The sequence below is a fragment of the Octopus bimaculoides genome, chromosome 11 (assembly GCF_046866305.1).
Source record: "Octopus bimaculoides isolate indiv1 chromosome 11, ASM4686630v1, whole genome shotgun sequence".
NCBI lineage: Eukaryota > Metazoa > Mollusca > Cephalopoda > Octopoda > Octopodidae > Octopus > Octopus bimaculoides.
Genome location: NC_142938.1, coordinates 62620061 through 62646901, shown reverse-complemented (window position 1 = coordinate 62646901; position 26841 = coordinate 62620061). Strand labels below are relative to the sequence as shown.

At 42.9% G+C, this 26841-nt stretch overlaps 1 protein-coding gene across 2 annotated transcripts in view; it reads left to right on the top strand.

Moving 5' to 3' along the window:
- The first annotated feature begins 7393 nt into the window (after nt 1–7393).
- The window catches only part of LOC106883360 (transforming growth factor-beta receptor-associated protein 1), an 83077-nt gene continuing 63629 nt past the window's right edge, over nt 7394–26841 (top strand). Inside the window, exons 1-5 of one of the 2 annotated variants that reach the window (XM_052971885.2) lie at nt 7394–7682; nt 12887–12939; nt 15474–15570; nt 16864–16962; nt 25642–25728. In XM_052971885.2, the coding sequence (XP_052827845.1) occupies nt 7608–7682; nt 12887–12939; nt 15474–15570; nt 16864–16962; nt 25642–25728 (411 nt within the window). In that variant the 5' untranslated portion in view covers nt 7394–7607. Of the gene's footprint in view, nt 7683–8370; nt 8595–12886; nt 12940–15473; nt 15571–16863; nt 16963–25641; nt 25729–26841 lie in introns of those variants that run through there. The other variant, XM_089360211.1, reaches the window with a different exon arrangement.

Below are 26841 nucleotides of genomic sequence, written 5' to 3'. Positions count from 1 at the left end.
CGAGCGGAATTCGAACGTACGTGCGTCCGTTCGGCCTCCCTCTGCACCGATCGAGCGGAATTCGAACGCACCTTCGTCCGTTCGGCCTCCCTGCGCACCGGTCGAGCGGAATTCAAAACTACGTGCGTCCGCTCGGCCTCCCTCTGCACCGTTCGAGCGGAATTCGAACGTACGTACGTCCTTTCGGCCTCCCTCTGCACCGTTCGAGCGGAATTCGAACGTACGTGCGTTCGTTCGGCCTCCCTCTGCACCGTACGAGCTGATTTCGAACGTTCGTGCGTCCGTTCGGCCTCCCTCTGCGCCGTTCGGGCGGAATTCGAACGTACGGCGTCGGCTCGGCCTCCCTTTGCACCGTTCGAGCGGAATTTGAACGTACGTGCGTCCGTTCGGCCTCCCTCTGCACCGTTCAAGAGGAATTCGAACGTATGTGCGTCCGTTCGGCCTCCCTCTGCGCCACTCGAGCGAAATTCGAAAGTACGTGCGTCCGTTCGGCCTCCCTCTGCACCGTTCGAGCGGCTATCTAACGTACGTGCGCACGTTCGGCCACCCTCTGCACCGTTCGAGCGGTATTCAAACGCACGTTCGTCCGTTCGGCCTCCCTCTGCACCGTTCGAGCTGAATTCGAACGTACGTGCATCCGTTCGGCCTCCCTGCGCACCGGTCGAGCGGAATTCAAAACTACGTGCGTCCGCTCGGCCTCCCTCTGCACCGTTCGAGCGGAATTCGAAGGTACGTGCGTCCGTTCGGCCTCCCTCCGCGCCGTTCGAGCGGAATTCGAACGTACGTGCGTCCGTTCGGCCTCCCTCTGCACCGATCGAGCGGAATTCGAACGCACGTTCGTCCGTTCCGCCTCCCTCTGCACCGTTCGAGCGGAATTCCAAAGTACGTGCGTTCGTTCGGCCTCCCGGTGCACCTTTCGAGCTGAATTCGAACGTACGTTCGCCCGTTCGGCCTCCCTGCGCACCGGTCGAGCGGAATTCAAAACTACGTGCGTCCGCTCGGCCTCCCTCTGCACCGTTCGAGCGGAATTCGAACGTACGTACGTCCTTTCGGCCTCCCTCTGCACCGTTCGAGCGTAATTCGAACGTACGTGCGTTCGTTCGGCCTCCCTCTGCACCGTTCGAGCTGAATTCGAACGTTCGTGCGTCCGTTCGGCCTCCCTCTGCGCCGTTCGAGCGGAATTCGATCGTACGGCGTCGGCTCGGCCTCCCTTTGCACCGTTCGAGCGGAATTTGAACGTACGTGCGTCCGTTCGGCCTCCCTCTGCACCGTTCAAGAGGAATTCGAACGTATGTGCGTCCGTTCGGCCTCCCTCTGCACCACTCGAGCGAAATTCGAAAGTACGTGCGTCCGTTCGGCCTCCCTCTGCACCGTTCGAGCGGATATCTAACGTACATGCGCACGTTCGGGCTCCCTCTGCACCGTTCGAGCGGTATTCGAACGCACGTTCGTCCGTTCGGCCTCCCTCTGCACCGTTCGTGCTGAATTCGAACGTACGTGTGTCCGTTCGGCCTCCCTCTGCGCCGTTCGAGCGGAATTCGAACGTACGGCGTCGGCTCGGCCTCCCTGCGCACCGGTCGAGCGGAATTCAAAACTACGTGCGTCCGCTCGGCCTCCCTCTGCATCGTTCGAGCGGAATTCGAACGTACGTACGTCCTTTCGGCCTCCCTCTGCACCGTTCGAGCAGAATTCGAACGTACGTGCGTTCGTTCGGCCTCCCTCTGCACCGTTCAAGAGGAATTCGAACGTATGTGCGTCCGTTCGGCCTCCCTCTGCACCACTCAAGCGGAATTCGAAAGTACGTGCGTCCGTTCGGCCTCCCTCTGCACCGTTCGAGCGGATATCTAACGTACGTGCGCCCGTTCCGCCTCCCTCTGCACCGTTCGAGCGGTATTCGGACCGACGTACGTCCGTTCGGCCTCCCTCTGCACCGTTCGTGCGGTATTCGAACGTACGTTCGGCCTCCCTCTGCACCGTTCGAGCGGAATTCGAACGTACGTGCGTTCGTTCGGCCTCCCTCTGCACCGTTCGAGCTGAATTCGAACGTTCGTGCGTCCGTTCGGCCTCCCTCTGCGCCGTTCGAGCGGAATTCGAACGTACGGCGTCGGTTCGGCCTCCCTTTGCACCGTTCGAGCGGAATTTGAGCGTACGTGCGTCCGTTCGGCCTCCCTCTGCACCGTTCGAGAGGAATTCGAACGTATGTGCGTCCGTTCGGCCTCCCTCTGCACCACTCGAGCGGAATTCGAAAGTACGTGCGTCCGTTCGGCCTCCCTCTGCACCGTTCGAGCGGATATCTAACGTACGTGCGCCCGTTCCGCCTCCCTCTGCACCGTTCGAGCGGTATTCGAACCTACGTACGTCCGTTCGGCCTCCCTCTGCACCTTTCGTGCGGAATTCGAACGCACGTTCGTCCGTTCGGCCTCCCTCTGCACCGTTCGAGCGGAATTCCAACGTACGTGCGTCCGTTCGGCCTCGCTCTGCACCGTTCGAGCTGAATTCGAACGTACGTGCGTCCGTTCGGCCTCCCTGCGCACCGGTCGAGCGGAATTCAAAACTACGTGCGTCCGTTCGGCCTCCTCTGCACCGTTCGAGCGGAATTCGAAAGTACGTGCGTTCGTTCGGCCTCCCTCTGCACCGTTCGAGCTGAATTCGAACGTTCGTGCGTCCGTTCGGCCTCCCTCTGCGCCGTTCGAGCGGAATTCGAACGTACGGCGTCGGTTCGGACTCCCTTTGCACCGTTCGAGCGGAATTTGAACGTACGTGCGTCCGTTCGGCCTCCCTCTGCACCGTTCGTGCGGAATTCGAACGCACGTTCGTCCGTTCGGCCTCCCTCTGCACCGTTCGAACGGAATTCCAACGTACGTGCGTCCGTTCGGCCTCGCTCTGCACCGTTCGAGCTGAATTCGAACGTTCGTGCGTCCGTTCGGCCTCCCTCTGCGCCGTTCGAGCGGAATTCGAACGTACGGCGTCGGTTCGGACTCCCTTTGCACCGTTCGAGCGGAATTTGAACGTACGTGCGTCCGTTCGGCCTCCCTCTGCACCGTTCGTGCGGAATTCGAACGCACGTTCGTCCGTTCGGCCTCCCTCTGCACCGTTCGAACGGAATTCCAACGTACGTGCGTCCGTTCGGCCTCGCTCTGCACCGTTCGAGCTGAATTCGAACGTACGTGCGTCCGTTCGGCCTCCCTGCGCATCGGTCAAGCGGAATTCAAAACTACGTGCGTCCGATCGGCCTCCTCTGCACCGTTCGAGCGGAATTCGAAAGTACGTACGTCCGTTCGGCATCCCTCCGCGCCGTTCGAGCGGAATTCGAACGCACGTGCCTCCGTTCGGCCTCCCTCTGCACCGTTCGAGCTGAATTCGAACGTGCGTGCGTCCGTTCGGCCTCTCTCTGCACCGATCGAGCGGAATTCGAAAGTACGTGCGTCCGTTCGGCCTTCCTCTGCACCGTTCGAGCGGAATTCGAACGTACGTGCGTCCGTTCCGCCTCCCTCTGCACCGTTCGAGCGGTATCGAACCTTCGTACGTTCGTTCGGCCTCCCTCTGCACCGTTCGAGCTGAATTCGAACGTACGTGCGTCAGTTCGGCCTCCCTCTGCACCGTTCGAGCGTTATTCGAAAGTACGTGCGTCCGTTCGGCCTCCCTCTGCGCCGTTCGAGCGGAATTCGAACGTATGTGCGCCCGTTCGGCTTCTCTCTGCACCGTTCGAGCTGAATTCGAACGTACGTGCGTCCGTTCGGCCTCCCGGTGCACCGTTCGAGCGGAATTCGAACGTACGTGCGTCCGTTCCGCCTCCCTCTGCACCGTTCGAGCGGTATTCGAACGTACGTTCGTCCGTTCGGCCTCCCTCTGCACCGTTCGAGCGGAATTCGAACGTACGTGCGTTCGTTCGGCCTCCCTCTGCACCGTTCGAGCTGAATTCGAACGTTCGTGCGTCCGTTCGGCCTCCCTCTGCGCCGTTCGAGCGGAATTTGAACGTACGTGCGTCCGTTCGGCCTCCCTGCGCACCGGTCGAGCAGAATTCAAAACTACGTGCGTCCGCTCGGCCTCCCTCTGCACCGTTCGAGCGGAATTCGAACGTACGTACGTCCTTTCGGCCTCCCTCTGCACCGTTCGAGCGGAATTCGAACGTACGTGTGTTCGTTCGGCCTCGCTCTGCACCGTTCGAGCTGAATTCGAACGTACGTACTTCCGTTCGGCCTCCCTGCGCACCGGTCGAGCGGAATTCAAAACTACGTGCGTCCGCTCGGCCTCCCTCTGCGCCGTTCGAGCGGAATTCGAACGTACGGCGTCGGTTCGGCCTCCCTTTGCACCGTTCGAGCGGAATTTGAACGTACGTGCGTCCGTTCGGCCTCCCTCTGCACCGTTCAAGAGGAATTCGAACGTATGTGCGTCCGTTCCGCCTCCCTATGGGGAACTCTTGGTGAAGCTATCAGGAACACAACAATTAAAAATAAAGAGCATTTGTAACACAAGTTGAGAAAAGAATGGAGTAAAATTGTGCCTAGCACCTGCAAGAAAGTAGCTGATTCAATGCCTAACCGTATAAAAGCGGTAATTGATGCTAAAGGAGGGTCAGCCAGATATTAAACTAATGTATATTGTGGAATATACCATAATGTGCCATGTGCACGAGTTTCAGAAATTATGAGTAACCACTTTATATCCGTAGGATGACAGCCATGGAATTCTATGAATCCACGTTGCACTTTTGTTTTTCTAACAGTTTCAACTATAAAGGTTGTGTTAGTTTAACGGTCAGGAAAAATGGAAGAAATTTGTGTCGTTTCGTGCCTACGCTCATCTACAGAAAGGAGTGCGGAGAGAAAACAAGACGACAGAAAATAAAATGTCTGAATTAACGGTTACATTGTTTGTTTGTTTATTTGTTTGTGTGTGTGTGATTGTGTGTGTGTGTGTGTGTGTGTGTGATTGTGCTTGTGTTTCACTACTGGTATCAGTTCCTTTACTTCGTCGTATGCTAGCGGTTCAGCAAAAGAGTAAGTGATAGACTAAGTACCAAGCTTAAAAATAATTACTGGGGCTGATCTGCACGACCACACCAAGGGTTCTCAACGTAGATGGTACCGGCCCAAGGGGACGCTGGGCATGTCGAAGGGAACATTTGGGTTTAGGGGGCGGTGACGTAACATAATATACTAAATTTTACTTATAGTAGTGATTATATTATACAAGATAAAGCTAGTGATAGTGAAATAAAATGTGAGATAAGTATATATATCACTGCTATAGCACGTGTGGCAAGAAGATTGCTTCTCAACCACATGGTTCAGTAAACACTGCGTGACACTTTGGGCAAGTGCCTTCTACTATAACTATGGGCCAACCAAATCCTTGTGAGTGGATTTGGTAAACGAAACTGAAAGAATGTTTTATCGGGTTTAGTTCACTGCGTGGCACCTTGGGCAAGTGTCTTCTACTATAGCCTCGGGCCTACCAAAGCCTTGTGAGTGGATTTGGTAGACAGAAACTGAAAGAATCCCGTCGTATATATATATATATATATATATATATATATATGTATGTATGTATTATGTGTTTGTGTGTCTGTCTTTGTTCCCCCACCATCGCTTCACAACCGACACTGGTGTGTTCACGTCCCCGTAACTTAAACCGATATAATAAGTACAGGGCCCACAAAAAATAAATCCTGGGGTCGATTTGTTCAACTAAAGGCGGTGCTCCAGCATGGCCGCAGTCAAATAACTGAAACAGATAAAAGAATATATATGTTTGTATGTGTGACAACCGGTACCCGTTTGTTTGCACCCCTGTAAATTAGAGACTCGGCAAAGAGATCGATAGGATAGGTACTAGGCTTTAAAAATAGGCACAGGGGTCGATAAATTCGACTAAAAATTTTTTAAGGTGGTGCACCAGCATGGTCGTAGTCAAATGACTGAAACAAGTAACTTAGTGGTTCGGTAAAAGAGCCCGATAGAATAAGTACCAGGCTTAAAAAGATTTTTAAAAAAAGTATTGGGGTCGAAATATTCGACAACAAATTTTTCAAGGTGCCACCGTGTATGTATGTATGTTATCAATCAGTTTCATTTCTGTATTTCTTGTCCATAGAGAAAGAGCCGGACTCTAACATAGATTCAAGGCTCCTTCATTGGAACTTTTATCAACATCATCTAGGTATTTGTGCATATGTGTGTGTGTGCAGTATTTGGTGTTAGTGTATGCGCAGATTTGTATGTTTGTTTTATGGATGCGTTTTAGATGTTTAGGAAAGTGGGTTATACATCATTAGATGTACACCTAACTTTCCTATGTTAAATTAGAAGTGAACTGAACGCAGAAACTCCAATCTGATCAACAACAACAAATATTTATTGTATGGTGGAAAATAAAACAGCTTCCAATTGTCCGGTTTTTGAGTAGCCTGAAATGTAGATGTACGGTTCTTCGAGCTGGTGTCGTTGTAGAGACAACTTCGTTCAACCACACTCAAATAAGAGAGCTTGCTTTGACGTCTTGCTTGGTCGCTGTCTGCGGGAAAAGAGACAGAAGAGAAGCGGGAACGCTTGGATGTTGAAATCCACGCATGCGTGGATAAGGATTCAGCAATGGCGACTATGCCTTTTTGGCGCCAATATGACGTCACTACAGATGCATGCTTATGTATTTATGTGCTAAATTTTTGGAAAGTTTTACATATCTCTACAGTTCCATTGATGGCTTGAATCTGTAGTCTTCTAATCAGCCTTTTTTTTTCAGGTTTTGAGAACCCTAATTTTTCCAGGTTTTTGTTGAGGCAGTTCGTTACATATCCCAATGCCCCAACAATCACGGGTATGAATCTGAACTTGTAGTCTGGGTGGAGTATCTGTAAATTTCTCAGTAGCTCGGCTGTATGTATGTATGTGTGTATGTATGTATGCATGTATGTGTTTGTATGTATGTATATGTGTGTTTGTGTAGGTATTTTTTGCTATCAAACTCTGCGTATTTGACCCACCTTGTGTTGATTAAGTACCTGTTTCAATACGAGCAGTAACAAACCTCGAGTCTGCTCTCTTTATTCAAGTCCTCAAGTAGTTTTGTGCGTAGGCACCAAAGCCCAATGAAAAGTTTACGGATTGACCTTCTCACAAACCCCACAACAACCTACTTCGGTGGTTCCCAAACAGTGGGGTGCAATTTAATGGCGATTAAGATGCTATTTCAACAATGTGGAATGACCGCGTGAATATAAATATAACCTTTTTCGACAAGCTGGCTGCACAATTAAAAAAGAAGGTAATTTTTCTTAGGGCGTGCTATTCAGAAACTCCTGCGGACCGCGGGCTGCTCATGATTAGAGAAGTTTTACTTATCGATTCATGAGGAGGAAAAGCTAGAGTTATCTCCACCTGAGGTAGGAGGCGTGTCAGTGGCGTAACCCAATATAATGGCGACTGATGAATACAATTAAGTCTTTTGTGTTCAGTTTCTCTGTCTTTTTACTAATACCGAGTTGGATAAATAAATAAGCGATAACAGAGTAAAATAAACTGCAACAACGTAGTTGAATCCTTAATTTCGAACCCTGGTATCATATCTGATATGATTGTTTATTAAATACGTACAATAACATTAACATGTCTGTGAAAGCTTTCGAGCTAGTTTCCGCTTTGGAGCGGATCAAATTGATGTCAGACAGAGCCAAGACACAGGTATATATGCTTAATATATTCATTATGTTTACTGCCATCTCCAATTTTCCTTTCATATACTCCTCGCTCTCATCCAATGTTGATATACACATTCTAACATGTATTCCTTACCTATCTACCTCTGTCTTCGATGAAATACTTGTGTGGGGGTGTATAAACACACCCACACACTTAATAACATGTATGTATGTTTTCACATACTACTCCTTTTATTTGTCTTTACATACCTGCCTTCGCGTATACTGTTCTCTCATATATATATATATATATATATATATATATATATATATATAATAATATTAGGGACAATTTTATATACATACATATACATACATACATACATATATATATATATATATATATATACACACACATATATATATATACATATATATATATATATATATATATATATATATATATATATATATATATATATATATATATGAACACACACAAACGAATATTTGGTCATCCAGTGTAGTGCGTCAATCAATAATCGCTTTACCACATTACGGTGTCAAATTGTGATGAGATAACCACCAGATATGGCCTTCCCCATCTCCTCCGCCTTCCTCTCATAGGAATCAGCTGGCGGAGGGGATTATGGATAAAGTAAAGCTGTAGACGGAGGGAAACGAGAGAGAAAGTGAAAAAAGAGAGAGAGAGAGAGTGAGAGAGAGAGAGAGAGTGAGTGAGAGAGATAGGTCAGTTCGCAATGCTTCTTAAACACGTGATCAGCTTATCTTCGTACTTTTGTCTCCATAAAATGAAAGTACAATTTCAGAAAGTTAAACAATACCTCCAGGGTGATGGTGGTGACGTTCTTGTTTATCCCCCAAATCGACACTGATCGGGCAAAAATATTGTAAAAGACGCCCCTGCTGTGACCATCCTGTCACTTTTTTCTTCGTAAGAAATAATGTCCTCTTGTATACATTATGTAATATGTTCGCTTTTAAAAACAGTGCGTTTATAATTTGAGATAGTTTAGTACTAATTGATAACGCCGAGGCACCCCACCCACCATTGCCTCATTGTTGTTCAAATGATTGTTTTACCTCAGGTCAGCCTCGATCGAGAAAACCTATGATAAAAGGTGTTCCAGTTTAACCATTTCGTTTTATTATTTTTGTTATGCAAACAATATTACATTATCCTGTATATCCTGTACAGTGTGATTTGAGAAATATCTGTTTGCAATTTTTAGCAGGTCAATCAGCAATATAGGTGACCCTCCTCCTCACAGACCTCTGCTTCTTCCTTGTGATTTTTAGTCCATTGTTTGTAGATATGACGTTATTTATCCCCTGTTCAGCCCTTTTGTGTATCCATGTTTGCATTATCCAATGTATCCCACTTTTTTTTTAAGATATGTTTTAAGGGAATTCAGTTTCCATTCCAAATGGGCTTAATGGTATTGCTATCATGCAAATAGTGAGTATTGTGATAGCTATGCTGGCAGAATAGCACTTTGTACAAAATGTTTAGTGGCATTTCTTCCAACTCTTTACATTCTGATTTCAGATCCTGCTGAGGTCAACTTTTCCTTTCATCATTTTGGGGTCGATAAAATAAAGTACCAATCAAGTACTGAGGTAGATGTAACCAACTGATTACTTACCCCTAAATTTGCTGATCTTCTGGCAAAATTTGAAACCAAATTGGCAGTCACTAGCACATTGGAAAAAATGCTCTTTATGTTCTCACCTCACATCTCACACATAAACTTTGCGTTTTGTCCTCTTAGGGATAGATGTGTGTGTGTGTATATATATATATATATATATATATATATATATATATATATATACATATACATAGGTGCAGGCGTGGCTGTGTGATAATAAGTTTGCTTCCCAACCAGATGATTCCTGGTTCAGTCCCACTGCGTGGTACCTTGGGCAAGTGTCTTCTACTATAGCCTTGGGCCAACCAGAGCCTTGTAAGTGGATTTGGTAGACAGAAACTGAAAGAAACCCATCGTATATATATATATATATATATATACGTGTGTGTGTCTTTGTTTGTTCCACCACCATCGTTTGACAACCAATATTGGTGGGTTTACGTCCCCGTAACTTAGCGGTCCGGCAAAAGAGACAATAGAATAAGTTCTAGGCTTACAAAAAATAAGTCCTGGGGTCAATATGTTCAGCTAAAGACGGTGCTCCAGCATGGCTGCAGTCAAATGACTGAAAGAAGTAAAAGTATATATATTAAGCCAGAATATTATTGGCAGTGACTTTGAAGTTTCAACCAATTAAGCCATCATTGGATTGTAATCCCATGATGGCTTAGTTGGCCAAAACTATGATGTCCCTGTCAATGATATTCAGTATTTTCGTTTAAAAATAATAAATTTGTTCTCTACAAAAGTAAAGAGTATCTATGTAAGTTGTCCCTCAGGATGCCCTAATACAACCTGTCACATAGTCAGGTCATCAGCGACTAAACTGGCAACCCCATCAAGCTTGCTTGGTGAGGAGGGTGATTGTTGGACACCCTGCGGGATGAAAAATAAAACCTGTCAAAGATGGAAGAACTACTGTGTAGTCAACGACCAATTCAACAAGTACCTCGTTGCAGTGAAGTGCCTGTGTGCTCCATTGATCTGGAGAGCTATGCTGGAGGAAGAGAAATCTTCAGGCAGGTCTTATCAGGCCAAACAGGTCGAAGGGTAAGAGACAGACTAGAGGAATAAACCCCAATGACAATAAATCAGTGCGTCAGCAGCAGGACATGGAATTAGTTTTGGATCTTTTTTAAAACGGGGGCCACATTTTTCATTAACGAAACACTTTGAAACTTGGAACACTGGTAGAATGTGTCATATAAAACATCTTTTTCTCTTAGTCTTCTTAAAAAAAAAAGAAATCCATAAGTTATTCCATGTGAAAGTTGTCGTATTTCTGTAATTTCAACCAATCACTGACGTCCATTCAGCCGATATACATTAAGTGCCAACTACATAAACAAACGATTCTGAAACAATTAACCCTAACCCTAACCCTAGGGTTAGGGTTAAAGCAAATAAAACGAAGGTATGGAGATTAAATACGCTTTACATCGCTTAATCAGCCAAAGGAGTAAATATAAACAACTAAATACTTGTCAGTGATTGGTTGAAATTATCGAAATAAGACAATTTTTTACATGAAATAAATTTGAATACAAAAATATTTTTCTGTTCTATAACACAAAATAGATAAGTATACGAAGTTTGAAAGTCTTTCCGTACCAAAAACACTACGTAAAACATTAATGAAAAATGTGGCCCCGTTTTAAAATAGATCCTTAGTTTTCAGCAAGACCTAACAGATCAGATTCGTGGCTTTTAACTAACTGGATGTCATGCAGAGGATCTTGAATACAAGACAATGGATGAGACTCTAATATTCCTCGCTAGATGGAAACTGTGGGACCACATGGAGCAGTGCCCTGTGACTCCTATAGTATGCTAACCGAAACCCTAGTAAAGAGTAACCCATCATATTAATGTAAAATTGTTTTTATTGTAACTGAACAAAAAAAACAAACAAATCAAACATATACAGTAATACCTCACTTTACAAGGACCCTTTTTACGAAACCCTGGGTTTATGAGTTTTATTTTCCAGTTCATTTTTGTATGGCGAGCTGAAATTTTTCAAGCACAAGATCCAAACTTTGAACAAAGTGCAAAAGTTTCTACTATCATAACAAATGCTTCTACATTTAACTGAGAAATTTATAGAAAGCGAAAAACTGCTTTGGAGCAAACAACTCTAGACTTGTTTTTTAAAAAGAAATCTACAAGTCTGTCTATGAGTGCTTGTGAATTGGCAATCACTTCTACAAGTCATGGTGTGCTCAAGTCTAGTGTGAGTGAAAGTGATTCAGAAAACGATTATAATAATATTTTTTATTATAAATGATCTTGACATTCTTTTTTACATAAAATATTGTTTACATTCTACTGTTGTTTTATTGCCATTTATTTACAAGTTTTATAAATTCTATAGGTAAAATATTTTTCTGGGAATGAATTATGATTTATGACATTACTACTATGCGAAATTATTGCCCTGCTTTAAGAGCGGTCTCCAGGAACATATTAACTCATATATCAAAGCATTGCTGTATTTATATATATCATCATCATTTAATGTCTACTTTTCCCTATTTTCATGGGTCAGATGGAGTTTACTTGAGTCATATTTTTGACAGCTCAATACCTTTTCTGTCGCCAACTCTCACCTACTTCCAAACAAGTTAATATTTCACTATGAACAAACATGAATGACACTGCTTGTTTGACAGTGACAATCATTTACAAACATCATGCAATGTCAAGACAGAGAGAGAGACACACACACACATAGATACTCACAGTTTCTTTCCATTTTTGTCAACCAAATCCACTCACAAGGCTTGATCAGCTTGAGGTTATAGTAGAAAACACTTACCCAAGGTGCCATGTGGTATGACTGACCATGTGGCTGGGAAGCAAACTTATTAGCACACAGACATGCCTGAACTTGTATACATTAAATATACTATATACTAAAATTCTTCAAGGCACTATTTGAATCCTACAACAAGGAAGTACACTGTGACCAGCTGTGTATAATCACATTTTGATAGCTTGGTCAGTACAGTGATATATGTGTATATTTCTAGTTTTGCCATAGTTTTGCATCTAGTTAGCTGAAATTTTGTATAAGGGTACATCTTTTAAAAAAAGGTGAGAAGACTTTGAATATTTTCTGTACTTTATATTAACCTGGGTATGACCAGTTACTGCTGTTACAATATAATTTATGTATATATATTTTTTCAAATATCAACTTGTTAAGGCCGAAACAATGTGAAATGAAATTCTAAAATGAAGACAGAACAGTAGTTGAACTTTGAACTCACATTTCTTCAATGTATCTTAGTTAGAATATACACAGAATCAATAGGAGATGGAATAATGCTATTGTTGTTGTTACCACATATCAGAGCCATTTCCTGATCAAGAGGCCCCAACAAAAGAAATATTGAAGAAATACTAAATGAAGTTAGCTTCAACTGTTCTGTCTTTATTTTTGTAGTTCAATTTAGTATTTCATTTCACAATGCTTTGAAATCTAACAAGTAATTTTCTTCCTTAACTAATGTAATATCACACAACGCTTTACGCAAACTACTATATTCTAATCTATTCATTTATTATTTAGATTGAATGCATTGAAGTCTGTGGAAAAAATTTGTATATTGGTACAAGTGATTGGTAAGTATTACTACATCTTGTCACTGTGATTGTTTTATTCATTGCATTGTCCACTTTATTTATATACATCTGTGTGACTTGACAGAGGATAGAAGCATTTTATACTCAATAACAATGTCCTAGAAACTGCACTAGAAATAATCTCTGGAGCTGCTCCCTCTACCCCACTTTTACACCTTGTACATCATCCCCTTACACTCACTATAGCCACCCTTATCTACCTCTGACTGCAATCTCTGTCACTGGACATCTCCCTCTTACCTCACTCTTATGCCTTGTTCATCACCCCCTTACTTTCTGATCTTTCCTCCTTCCTGAACAACTTTTATCTTTCTCACCTTACTCTGTACTAATATTTCCCATCAACCACACCTCCAACCTTGTTCATCACTCATGACTTTCACTCACTAGCATAACTAGGGGTGGATGGTGCCCAGGTGGTCCACTGCAAGTAGCACTTTTAAAGGGGTGGCACATTTGGGTCTACTGTAGGCAATGTATTGTTTGTTGGGTCCAGGGGCGGTAAACAGAAGGGTTCCCCGGGTGACACACACTCTAGCTATGCTAATGCTTTCACTTCTACATCTCTCTCTCTCTCTCTCTCTCTCTAACCATCTGTTACTCTCCTCTCATTCCCTTATGAAATTACCCCTTTACCCTGCTCCACTGTTTGTCTTTTCTCTTATATTTACCTTGGCTTAGTGGTTAGAGCATTGGGCTCACAATCATGAAGTAGTGTGTTCAATTCCTGGGTTGGTCTGTGTGTTGTGTTCTTGAGCAAGACCTTTTATTCTTTTATTCCACATTGCTCCAGTTCACTCAGCTGTACAAATGAGTTGTGATGTCACTGATGCCAAGCTGTATTGGCCTTTACCTTTTCCTTGGATAACATCAGTGATGTGGAGAGGGGTGGCTTGTATGCATGGACGACTTCTATAAATACTCTTGCTCAGACTTGTGCCTCAGAGGGGAATTTCTAGGTTTATCCCATGATCATTCATGACCGAAGTAGGTCTTTACACCTTCTTGTACCTCAAGAGTTCATTCTGACACCTCATCACCATTTTTATCTTCTTTTCAGCTTCTTCCAACCGTCCTTATTATATATTATATAATGTGGGGTAGCTCTATAGCAAGACACCAGTACTTGTCCATCTAGCATACTTTAGCCCCTCAGTACCTAATATAAAGTCACCTCTTCCTTTCTCAAATATACCCTTTGCTACTTAGTCGAGGTGAATTTTTCCCATTTCTTTTCTTGTCTTGCAAGTTACTCAGTAACCTTGCAAGTGCAGCTGTCCTGAAAAAAGCACTCTGTACACACTGTAGAGTGGTTGGTATTAGGAAGGATATTCACCATAGAAACTATACCAGTGCTGATACTGGAGCTCAAAGCACTTTTGCTGCTCATCAGATCCTGTCACACCATCCAACCCATGCCAGCATGGAAAACAGGTATTAAATGATAATGATAGGAATACAGGTAGATAGGTAGATAGATAGATAGATAGATAGATAGATAGATATTAGGTTGTCCAGAAAGTTCTGAGCACTATTTAATATTCAAAATGGATGTAAATAATTGACCTATCAATAAATTTTATTCAATGAAATAATTTCCATTATTATTAATGACCCTTGCCCATCTATCAGGCAATTTAAATATCCCACCAGCATAAAATTTTACTGGTTTTGAAGAAAAAAAGTTATCTGGATGCATTTTGACTCCGTCTAAATTGTTAAATGTTTTTCCTTGCAATGAGTTCCGTAGAGACAAAAACAAGTGGTAGTCGGATGGCACAATATCAGGAGAATATATGTAACTTGTAATTTGTTCAGGTACCCAAAGGCACGTGGTCAGGCAATGTCTTGTTGAAAGACTACCCCTTTCTTATTGGCAATCTACGGCCTCAATTCTTAGATCTTTTGGTTCAAATTAGCCAGCTGACAACAGTACACATCAGAATTAATGGTTTGGTTTTGTGGGAGAAGCTCATAATAAATAATGCCTTTATGATCCCACCAAACACGAAGGATAGCCGTTTTTTTACATGGATATTCGTCGTTGGTTGCTGTTTTAGGGGATCCTTACACAAACTCCAAGATCTTTTTATGTACTGTTTCATACACATTTTTCATCTCCAGTCACAAACTGTTTCTAAAAAGGCATGCTTTTATTCCGTTTCAAAAGCATATCACAAATGGAATACCAGCCCAAGCCATTCTTTTCTGAGTGTTTGTGAGAGACCCATACATTATAATGAGAAATGTATCCTAGCTTCACTAGGTATTCATGAGCTGTACTTTTAGAAACTTCCAACTCCTCTGCAAGTTCTCTAGTCGTGATATTTGTGTTTTCTTCGGTTTTTGCCTTCAAAACATCTTCATCTAAATTTGAAGGTCTTCCAGTGTGACTAACATCTTCCAAGCTAATTCTCCAGAGAAAGAGAGTGAGAGAGAGAGAATGTGTGTGTGTGTGTGTATTGATATTTACTAAACAGTGTTTGATTGCTGATTGTTCTTCTGTTTTGCAGCTTCATCATTCATTACATCCTCCAAGAATCTACTGCATCATCAAGTGGCAAAGTGCTTTTCTCGAGTGAGAAACAACAGCATAAGTACCTTGGAGTGGTATGTACCCTCACACTCTTCTGTTTCACACACTTACGCATAAATCCTCTTCCTCTGCCCTATACTCTAACATTCACTGTCTCTCTTTCTCTCTCTCTCTCTCTCTTCGCTATCACCATCACTCTCTCCTACACACTGTATATTTCTGAGGAATATTAGATTTCTTGGGTTAAACTAGGGGTTGGGGAACTTTTTTAACCAATTACACCAAAATATATTTATTTATGCCAATGTTGCCCCCCTTGATTTGAAAGGAAGAAAATCATAGATTCTTTGAATTCAAAAGGTTTATTGAATCTATCATACAATACAATTATAAATATAAAAAGTACGAAACAAATGTGATAAAATAAATTACTGTTCTCATTATGAAACGAAAGGATTTTTCGCAAGAAAGATTTTCACTTCAGGTTTTGGAGAAATGTTTCATTTTTGTTATGATTACATCAACATTGGGGCATTTTGATGCCAGAGCAATTTGGATAAGTCTTCAGGGTCCAATTAATTACTCTTCGGTGTCCAATTGATTTTATGTTCATTAGAACGGAAAATCCTTGATTCCCAAAGGTAGGTTGTTGCAAAAGACAGCAACTTTTTTACTGCCTTTTCATGCCAAAAGAAAAATTTCTGTCATAGCAAGGAACACATTTTTTAATGAAATTTTGTCTAATGAGTCCTTATTACCCCCAAGAATTTCATTTTTACCCCACTTGGGCTAATTTACCCCTGTTCGTCGATCCCTGGGCTAAACAGTTGTGATGTTGCTTATTTAGTGTTGCTGATTCAGTGATGACTTATTTGATATCAGATATTTTAATGTTTCTCACATTCTCTCTCACTCACTCTCTCTCCCCCTCTCTTTCTCTCTGTTTACATGTGAGTATATTTCTCATGGGCCTGAGGAGAGGAAAAGTGTTTATATCAATCTTGTTCAATTAATGAATTGCAATGTCTCTCCCCCTTCTCTCTCTTACTCTTCCTCTTTCTATCTGTGTGTATATTTCTGTGCATGTGTGCACTTACTCCAGTGCCAAAAAATAATGTTGCCAAAGCAGGTCGAATGTCCAGTCAGCCGTTGCCAGATTGCCTGTGGCACCCAAACCGTACCCTATCATTTAATTCTTCCTCTTCCATTTCTCTCTGTTGCTTACCATTTTCTCTTTCTCGTCCTCTCCTACACACTTTTTTCTCCTCTGACATTTCTCTCTCAGCACCTCCCCCCTCTCTCTCTCATCATTTTCTCCAGTAATATATGCTTTTACTAATTCAAGTCATACATTTTGCCTGTTTTAGAAAAAACCAATTGCACAACTGAAAGCAGCTTCTGCCCTCAACAGGATCTTGGTTCTTTGTGATAATGTCCTCACCTTATTGAACATGTTCAATTTGGAGGTAAGGCTATGTAATTTTGGTTATCAACATTAATGCCTTCACCATCCTTGTCACCATCACACTCTACTTCATTATTTCATCATCACCAACAACATATTATTCATCAGCATCATTCTGATAACAAGCATCAGTTTGTCATTTTATCACCATCATTACCATTATCATCATAATGACAACCACTGCCACCACCATCATCACAATCATCAATACCATAACATAATCATCATCAACTCTGTCCTTGTTTTCATTATCAGCATCATCAATACCACCATCATTATGACTTATATTCATTTTCACGGAGATGTGTGAGATTCAAGTCCTCTCCACTGCTATGGGTTCATCTATAAATAAAGACACTTTCATGATAGTCAGGGATCATATCAACTGAAAGGTAGATGCAAATACTAAAGATGAAGTTAATAGAATGAAAAATCATAATCACATTCGCACTAGCTCTCACTCTCTCTCTCTTTCACTCTCTCTCTCTTTCACTCTCTCTCTTTCACTCTCTCTCTCTTTCACTCTCTCTCTCTTTCACTCTCCCTCTCTTTCACTCTCTCTCTCTTTGACTCTCTCTCTCTTTCACACTCTCTCTTTCACACTCTCTCTCTCTTTCTCTCTCTCTCTCTTTCACTCTCTCTCTCTTTCACTCTCTCTCTCTTTCACTCTCTCTCTCTTTCACTCTCTCTCTTTAACTATGTACATATACTCTTTTTTTTTTACTCTTTTACTTGTTTCAGTCATTTGACTGTGGCCATGCTGGAGCACCGCCTTTAGTCGAGCAAATCGACCCTAGGACTTATTCTTTGGAAGCCTAGTACTTATTCTATCGGTCTCTTTTGCCGAACCGCTAAGTTACGGGGACGTAAACACACCAGCATCGGTTGTCAAGCGATGTTGGGAGCACAAACACAGACACACAAACACACACATGCACATATATACATATATATGACAGGCTTCTTTCAGTTTCCATCTACCAAATCCACTCACAAGGCTTTGGTTGGCCTGAGGCTATAGTAGAAGACACTTGCCCAAGGTGCCACGCAGTGGGAGTGAACCTGGAACCATGTGGTTGGTAAGCAAGCTACTTACCACACAGCTGATAGAATAAGTACTAGGCTTCCAAAGAATAAGTCCTGGGGTCGATTTGCTCGACTAAAGGCGGTGCTCCAGCATGGCCGCAGTCAAATGACTGAAAAAAGTAAAAGAGTAAAAAAAAAAGAGTATATGTACATAGTCAGAGAAAGAGAGAGAGAGTGAAAGAGAGAGTGAGAGCTAGTGCGAATACATATATATATATATGTCATCATCATCATCATCGTTTAACATCTGTTTTCCATGCTGGCATGGGTTGGGCGGTTCGACTGGGGTCCGGGAAGCCAGGAGGCTGCAACAGGCTCCAGTCTGATCTGGCAGTGTTTCTACAACTGGATGCCCTTCCTAACACCAACCACTCCGAGAATGAAGTGGGTGCTTTTTACGTGCCACCAGCATGGGGATCACAACTACAATTTCCATTTGATTTTGATGTACTTGACTCAATAGGTCTCCTCAATCACGTCATGTCGCCCTAGTACAGCATATCACCCTATGATCCAAGGTACTTTTGAGTCATAAAGTGTGGCTGCCCTAATTACGGAACATGTCCCAATCTGTTAGAAGGATCAGAATTCTATTTCAGATAAGGACAAATATTCAAAATCAAATCTAACTTCACTTGCTCCTCCCAAAACCTCATTTACGTAATCCGATGCTCATGCTGCCATCGAAACTATATTCGATCGGAAAGATATGTATGGTCCACAGACAACAAATTTCCACCCCAACATTGCCAAATGTACCTCAGTCAACACACTGATGAATGTGTAGAATCATTATGACTACAATTTGTAATTTTCCCATTTTATCAACTTGCCTTCTGAGTAAGACTGAGTAAAGAAGCCTCATTTATCCAAAAATATAAACCAGAATGGAATATGAACCCATATTAAAAATAAAGGACTTAACCCATTTAATGTAAAATAGAAGTCAGAATAAAGTAGGAAATACACACGAAAAAACAAATAATAAAAATTACAGATTTGCCTCCCCTTTACTGCAAAATAAATGAACAGTTATCTCCCCTAGCAATATATTTTCTTTCATCCTAGAAATATATCATTTTCTGCAGCTATGCTGGAGCATTGCCTTGGAGAGTTTTTTGTTGAACAAATCAACCATAGGAGTTCTTTGTAGGCCTGGTTCTTGTTCTAGCAATCTCTTCTGCCAAATCGCTAAATTACAAGGCTGTAAACATACCAATACAAGCTGTCAAGCAGTGGGGTGGGGGTGACAAACAGGACCCAAAGACTCATACACCCATACACACATACGTACATCATCATCATCATCATTTAACGTCCGTTGTCCTTGCTTGCATGGGTTGGATGGTGTGGATAGAGCTGGTAAGCTGCTTTGGCATGGTTTCTATGGCTGGATGCCCGTCCTAATGTCAACCACTCTGAGAGTGTAATGGGTTCTTTTATGTGCCATTGTGAGACACCAGTATCTGCCACGACTGTGATTTCACTAGACATACACACACATATATATATATATATATATATATATATCATTATCATCATCATCATCATCGTTTAACGTCCGCTTTCCATGCTAGCATGGGTTGGACGATTTGACTGAGGACTGGTGAAACCGGATGGCAACACCAGGCTCCAATCTAAATTTGGCAGAGTTTCTACAGCTGGATGCCCTTCCTAACGCCAACCACTCAGAGAGTGTAGTAGGTGCTTTTACGTGTCACCTGCACGAAGGCCAGTCAGGCGATACTGGCAATGGCCACGCTCGAAATGGTGTCTTTTATGTGCCACCCGCACAAGCCAGTCCAGGGGCACTGGCAACGATCTCGCTCGAAAATCCTACGGAAGCCAGTCAGGCGGTACTGGCAACGGCCACGCTCAAAATGGTGCATCTTATGTGCCACCCACACAAGAGCCAGTCCAGGGGCACTGGCAACGATCTTACTTGGCTTGCCGGGTCTTCTCATGCACAGCACATTTCCAAAGGTCTCGGTCAGTAGTCATCGCCTCGGTGAGGCTCAATGTACGAAGGTCTTGCCTCACCACCTCAGCCCAGGTCTTCCTGGGCCTACCTCTTCCACGGGTTCCCTCAACTGTTAGGGTGTGGCACTTTTTCATGCAGCTATCCTCATCCATTCTCACCACATGTCCATACCAGCGCAATCGTCTCTCTTGCACACCACAACTGATGCTTCTAATGTTCAGCTTTTCTCTCAAGATACTTACACTCTGACGGGTATTCACATTGACATTACACATCCAACGGAGAATACTGGCTTCATTCCTTGTGAGCTTACGTATGTCCTCAGCAGTTACAGCCCATGTTTCACTGCCATGTAGCATGGCTGTTCGTACACATGCGTCATACAGTCTGCCTTTTACTCTGAGTGAGAGTCCCTTTGTCGCCAGCAGGGGTAAGAGCTCTCTAAACTTTGCCCAGGCTATTCTTATTCTAGCAGCTACACTTTCAGCGCACCAACCCCCACTACTAACTTGGTCGCCCAGATAGCGGAAGCTATTGACTACCTCTAGTTTTTCACCCTGGAATGAGATAGAAGTTGTTTCCTGTTTGTTTACAGTCTTTATTGCACCTGAACATCTGCCACAAACAAAAACTAACTTCCTAGTTAACCTGCCTTTGATGTTGCTGCACCTCTTATGTGTCCATAGCTTGCACCGGGTACATCTTATAGAGTTACTACCTACTCCTTTTTTACATACTGACTAGGGCCATCTACCTGAAGGGGTTTGTGTTTTATCTACCTTCCTACTTATTAGGATTTTGGTTTTAGCTAGGTTGACTCTAAGGCCCTTCAATTCTAGACCTTGCTTCCACACCTGAAACTTCACCTCTAGTTCTGATAGTGACTCCGCAATTAGGGCAAGGTCATCAGCATAGAGGAGCTCCCAGGGGCAACCTGTCTTGAACTCCTCTGTGATTGCCTGGAGGACTATGATAAATAAGAGGGGGCTGAGGACGGAACCTTGGTGGACCCCTACCTCTACCCGGAATTCATTGCTGTACTCATTTCCAACCTTCACCTTACTGGCAGCATCTCTGTACATGGCTCGCACAGCTCTCACTAACCATTCTTCTATCCCAAGTTTCCTCATTGACCACCAGATAAGGGATCGGGGGACCCTGTCAAAGGCTTTCTCCATGTCAACGAAAGCCAGGTACAGAGGTTTATCCTTAGCTAGGTATTTCTCCTGCAGCTGTCTTACTAGAAATAAGGCATCAGTAGTGCTTTTACCTGGCACGAACCCAAACTGCATCTCATCTAAATTGATTCGCTCCCTAATTAGTTGGGCTATGACCTTCTCCGTAACTTTCATAACCTTATCTAACAGCTTGATGCCTCTGTAATTATTTGTATCTAAAGCGTCACCTTTACCTTTGTAGCAGTTGACTATGATGCTGCTACACCAGTCATTGGGTCTGACTCCTTCGTGTATCACCTGGTTCGTAATCCGGGTGACTAGGCTATAGCCAACACTGCCAGATATTTTGAGCATCTCTGCAGTGATTCCTGATGGGCCGGGGGCTTTCCCGGTCTTCATACTCTTAATTGCTTTATCTACCCTGGTACTATCAACTCGGATAGCTGGTCCCTCTATTGGGTCGACATATGGCAGGCTCTCTTCCTCCCATTCATTCTCTTTATTAAGCAATCTATCGTAGTGGCATCTCCAGACCTCTTTCTTTGCATCCTCATTTAGTGCAAGCGTACCATCATCCATGCGAACACATTTCTCTCCTACGACATCACTATTCTCTCTCCTACACTGTCTTGCAACACGAAATACTTCGAGTCTTTGGTCCTCATGGCGGAGAACATTGGCAAATCTTTTCTTATCTGCTTCCCCTCTGGCTAAATAAACCTGTCGCCTAGCCTCCCTTCTGGCACATTGGTACAATTCCCTGCTACCACCGTTCTTCCAGTCCTTCCAAGCCTGTTTCTTTTGTCTAATAGCCCTGTCTACCTCCTTGTTCCACCACCACGTTACTCTGGGTTGAGAGGGGACCTTATACCACCCACAGATCTGGTCGGTGGCTTTTAACAGGTTGTCCCGCAGAAATCTCCAATTGTCTTCCACGTTGTATGATGCTATATCCCCTTCTATTTCGTTAAATGCTTCAAGTAACTTGTCTCTAAGTCTCTGTCCATTTGCAGGGTCTTTAAGCTTCCACACCCTTCTCCTCCAAGCCGGTCTAATTCTGGGCACCCATTTTGCCTTGATCCCAAAGTCGCTAACTACTAATCTATGTTGTGGGGTACATTCTTCGCCAGGGTAGGTTTTGGCATTTATAAGCCGCCCTCTTTCCCTATTTCTGGCGAGGATGTAGTCGATTTGGCTAGAGTGTCTGCCGGAGTGGTAGGTGACTAGGTGACTGGCAGGTTTCCTGAAGTTGGTATTGCAGACCATAAGATCGGTTGCATCACAGAACTCCAGCAGTCTGGTTCCCTCCTCATTGCAGGAACCGAAGCCATAGCCTCCACGTATGCCATGGAAGCCTCCAGCACGACGTCCGACATGACCATTGAAGTCTCCAGCCACAAAGAGAAGGTCCCTGTCACTCGTCGACGAGGTAGTTTGCAAGAGGGTGTCATAGAATTGGTCTTTCAGACCATCTGGTAGCCCCGGTTGAGGTGCATAGGCTGAGATGACAGTAGCTAATCTATGATGAAGCACTAGTCTAATCTTAAGTACTCTGTCACTTACTCTAACGACCTCGATTACCTTATCCACCCATTTCTCCGTTAGAAGTATTCCTACGCGCCCGACCCCGTCAGTGTTCTCTGCCCAGAAAATCTTGTACCTGTGTTCTTTGCCTGTGAGGAACCTCGCAGAACCTCCTCTCCATCTTACTTCCTGGATGCAGCACATATCTACGCGTCTCCGTTCAAGCATCTGAACAATTTCACCAGATCTACCTTTCAGCGTGCCGACGTTGAGAGTGCCAATCCTAACAGTATGGGTGTTGGGTGAATAGAAACCTCGGTGAATAGAATATATGGGTGTTGGGTGAATGAAACCTCGGTGAATAGAATATATAAGTAGCATGGATTTAGGAAGCTTAGAAAATGAATAAGTATGAATTTAAGACAAAAACTGAATTCAATTGAATTTCATGGAGAGAAACAAGATAAATAATAGAGGGCAGACTAAAGCGCAAAAGGAATGAGATGTTGAGGCCGTAAATAAATAAAAATCTCTATCTTATCTGCATCTTGAAGACTTCGTCGCAGTATGTCAGCGGAGAAGAGATTGAGATAATTTAGAATGGATTTCTTATTTATATATACCCAGAACCTGAAAACCTTAAGGAAAAAAACTACGATAGAGAGAGAGAGAGAGAGGGACTGATTTAGAGAGGGATGGGGGGTAGACGGAGGCATGGCGGGAGAAAGATCATCATCATCATCATCATATATATATATATATAAAGAGAGAGAGAGGGGGGACCAGTCAAGCAGCACATCACGCTGTAATTCTTGGGCTGAGAAATCAACACTTAAAAGCCATAATTTTAAAGGAGCGATAAGAATTTTTGAATAAAGGAAAATGGGTAGGGGTGGGTAGGTACCATCAGCCAGGAGATAGGCCTCTTAATCGTAGATTTTAAATATTTGAGAGACAACAATGCATAACTCGTAATTTTTAAAAGAGCAATGAAACCTAGGTGAATAGAATATATAAGTAGCATGAATTTAGGAAGCTTAGAAAATGAATAAGTATGAATTTAAGACAACAACTGAATTCAATTGAATTTCATGGAGAGAAACAAGATAAATAATAGAGGGCAGACTAAAGCGCAAAAGGTATGAGATGTTGAGGCTGTAAATAAATAAAAATCTCTATCTTATCTGCATCTTGGAGACTTCGTTGTAGTATGTCAGCGGAGAAGAGATTGAGATAATTTAGAATGAATTTCTTATTTATATATACCCAGAATCTGAAAAACTTACATACGCACACACATATAGGGTCTTGCAGATAAATTGAGACAATTTTTATGATGCATAAAACTGGTTATAAATACTAAAATAATGGTAGTAAACAGATATAATTTTAATGTAACATTTTTTACAACAAAATCATTTATCCTGCAATATGGCCAGCCTTTTGGGCAATTACTCCCTCCACATGAGAATCAAATGTTTTTGCAGTTGCTATAACCTCTGCCTTTTTGATTTTGTATGTCACATGCACGATTCAGGTCTTCAAACTATTGACACTCAAGTGTGGTAAAGCATTGGTCCTTGCTTGAAGTATGCCCCGTGAAAAGTAATTGAGAAGGTTAAGATGTGGACTATTACTGGGCCAGATGTTGACCCTCACAAAAAATGGCACCATCTCACCAAGGAAGGCCTGTGTTGTTTTTGACCCATGGCATGGAGCAGAATCCTGGATAAACACCATATTGTCAAACCCAAACTTCTGCTCCATCTAAAGTAATAGAGTTCTTCAGGATGTCCAGATATTCCTTTGTGCTGGTCTTCGGAGTGGTTGGTGTTAGGAAGGGGATCCAGCTGTAGAAAACCATGCTAAATCAGACTGGCGTCTGGTGCAGCCTTCCAGCATACCAGCCTACTCAAACTGTCCAACCCATGCCAGCTTGGACAACACACGTTAAATGATGATGATGATATATCTGTGCATAACTATGTGGGTGTGTCTTTGTGTCTGTGTTTGTCCCTGTCACTACCACTTTACAACCAGTGTTGGTTTGTTTAAGTCCCCATAACTTTGCAATTCAGCTAAAGAGACTAATAAAATATGTACCTGGCTTAAAGTAAAGAGTTCTGGGGTCGTTTCATATGACTGCAAATTCTTCAAGGCAGTACCCCAGCATGGCCACAGTCTAATGACTGAAACAAGTGAAAGATGAAAGATGTGTGTTTGTGCATGCATGCATGCATGGGTGGGTGGGTGAAAAGAGGTGATTGGTGGAGTAAGTAGAAAGATGTTTGGTTACAGAACTATGCTAGGCAGGGTCACCTGGATTAAGATGTATTTTGTAAGATAGGAAACACCCAGTGACTTCAGGATGCAACACTGAAAATGTGTCCATGTCCAAACATTACATATGTAAGTATTCTCTGAAATGTGTTTTCTGTGTGTGTGTATGTATTTGTTGCAGTTTTTTGTCATGCATATCAAACTGACCAAAGCCTTGTGATTGGATTTGGTAGACAGGAACTGTATAGAAACCTGTTGTATATGTAAGTGTGTAAGTATTTGTGTGTGTTGTTGTGGAGACATGATGGTTGTAAATGAGCATTATTGTCTTATGAGAGAGGTTGACTGTTTTTAATCTTTTGTGGAAAACATGTCTGGCCATGGGAAATTAATACCTTGCTTTGTACTAGGAATGGGCTGGAAACAAGAAGGGCATCTGACTGCAGAAAATCTGCCACAGCAAATTAATTTGACCCATGCTGGCTTGGAAAAGTGGGCATTAAAACGATGATGTACAAGTTTTTCATAAATAATGATGTATTAGGATATCTTCTCAGACTGTCTTCATTTATCTTCATAGGTTTGATAGCTGTACAAATTCTAAACAATTCTGATTTCATTTCTTTTTTAGCCAATCACCAGTGGAGCCAAGGTGAAGGGTGTCACATCATTTTGTTTGAATGAAAATCCAACATGTAGCAATCCATTTAGTGTTGAGGTAAGTGCTTCAGTCTCAAATCTTTATATATATATATATATATATATATATATATATATATCTTGTTTTATATATTAGATGTCTATATATGTATGTATATGTGTTCATCCAATCCCATCAGGTTCACAATCATGAGGTAGTGAGTTCAGTTCCTGGTCCAAGCTGTGTGTTGTGTTCTTGAGCAAGACACTTTATTTCATGTTGCTCCAGTTTACTCAGCTGTAGGAATGAGTTGTGATATCACTGGTGCCCTGTATTGACCTTTGCCTTTCTCTTGGATTACATCAGTGGTGTGGATGGTGTAGGCTGGTATGCATGGGTGAGTGCTGGTCTTCCATAAAACAACCTTGCCTGAAATTATGCCTCTGAGGGGAACATTTTAGGTGCAGTCCCATGGTCATTCATGACCGAAGGGAGTCTTTTCCCTCTACTCTATCCATCTTTGCTGCCCACTGTTCCTAGAAGAATCAGCGGGTAAAGTCCTGCAGTACCACCTCTATGGGGTCCAGTCAGAAGCAGCTGTCATTACACTTTCCAGCTGGATTAACCAAGTATAACCAGCTGGAATTACGTATATTATCCAACTATCTCATTCTTGGTTGACCCCTAGGTCTCCTTCAAGTGGACTAGTCTCGAAGGATCCATCTTGTGATTCTTTGTGTGACATCCTAATGACTTGTCCATAGTACAACAGGTAAGGTCTCATAAGTAGTAGCTTGACCTGAAGCGCTTCCTTAATCTCTGAGCTATGTACCCTATTGAATAACATTACTGCAGAGATCCTTTGGTATCCATGTCAACCATTTGTATTCGCGATCATACTCTTTCAGTTATTACCCAACATGCATGACCGTAGGTGAGGACAGGCACAGAAACTGAATTGAAGATTGCAAGTTTGGCTTTATATCAATCTCTCCTGTGCACACATAAATAGACTCAGTCTCATACAGATCTTTGCAGGTTCATGAAATGATTGTGTAGTACAGGGATGAGATACGTTTTTTTGTTTTAGATTTGTTTTTTCTTCTCAAAGTGACCTATGACACAGAATATCTTAGATTCACTTTAATTTCCAGTGAAGAAAATCTATATTGATAGATGCAGGTTTGGCTG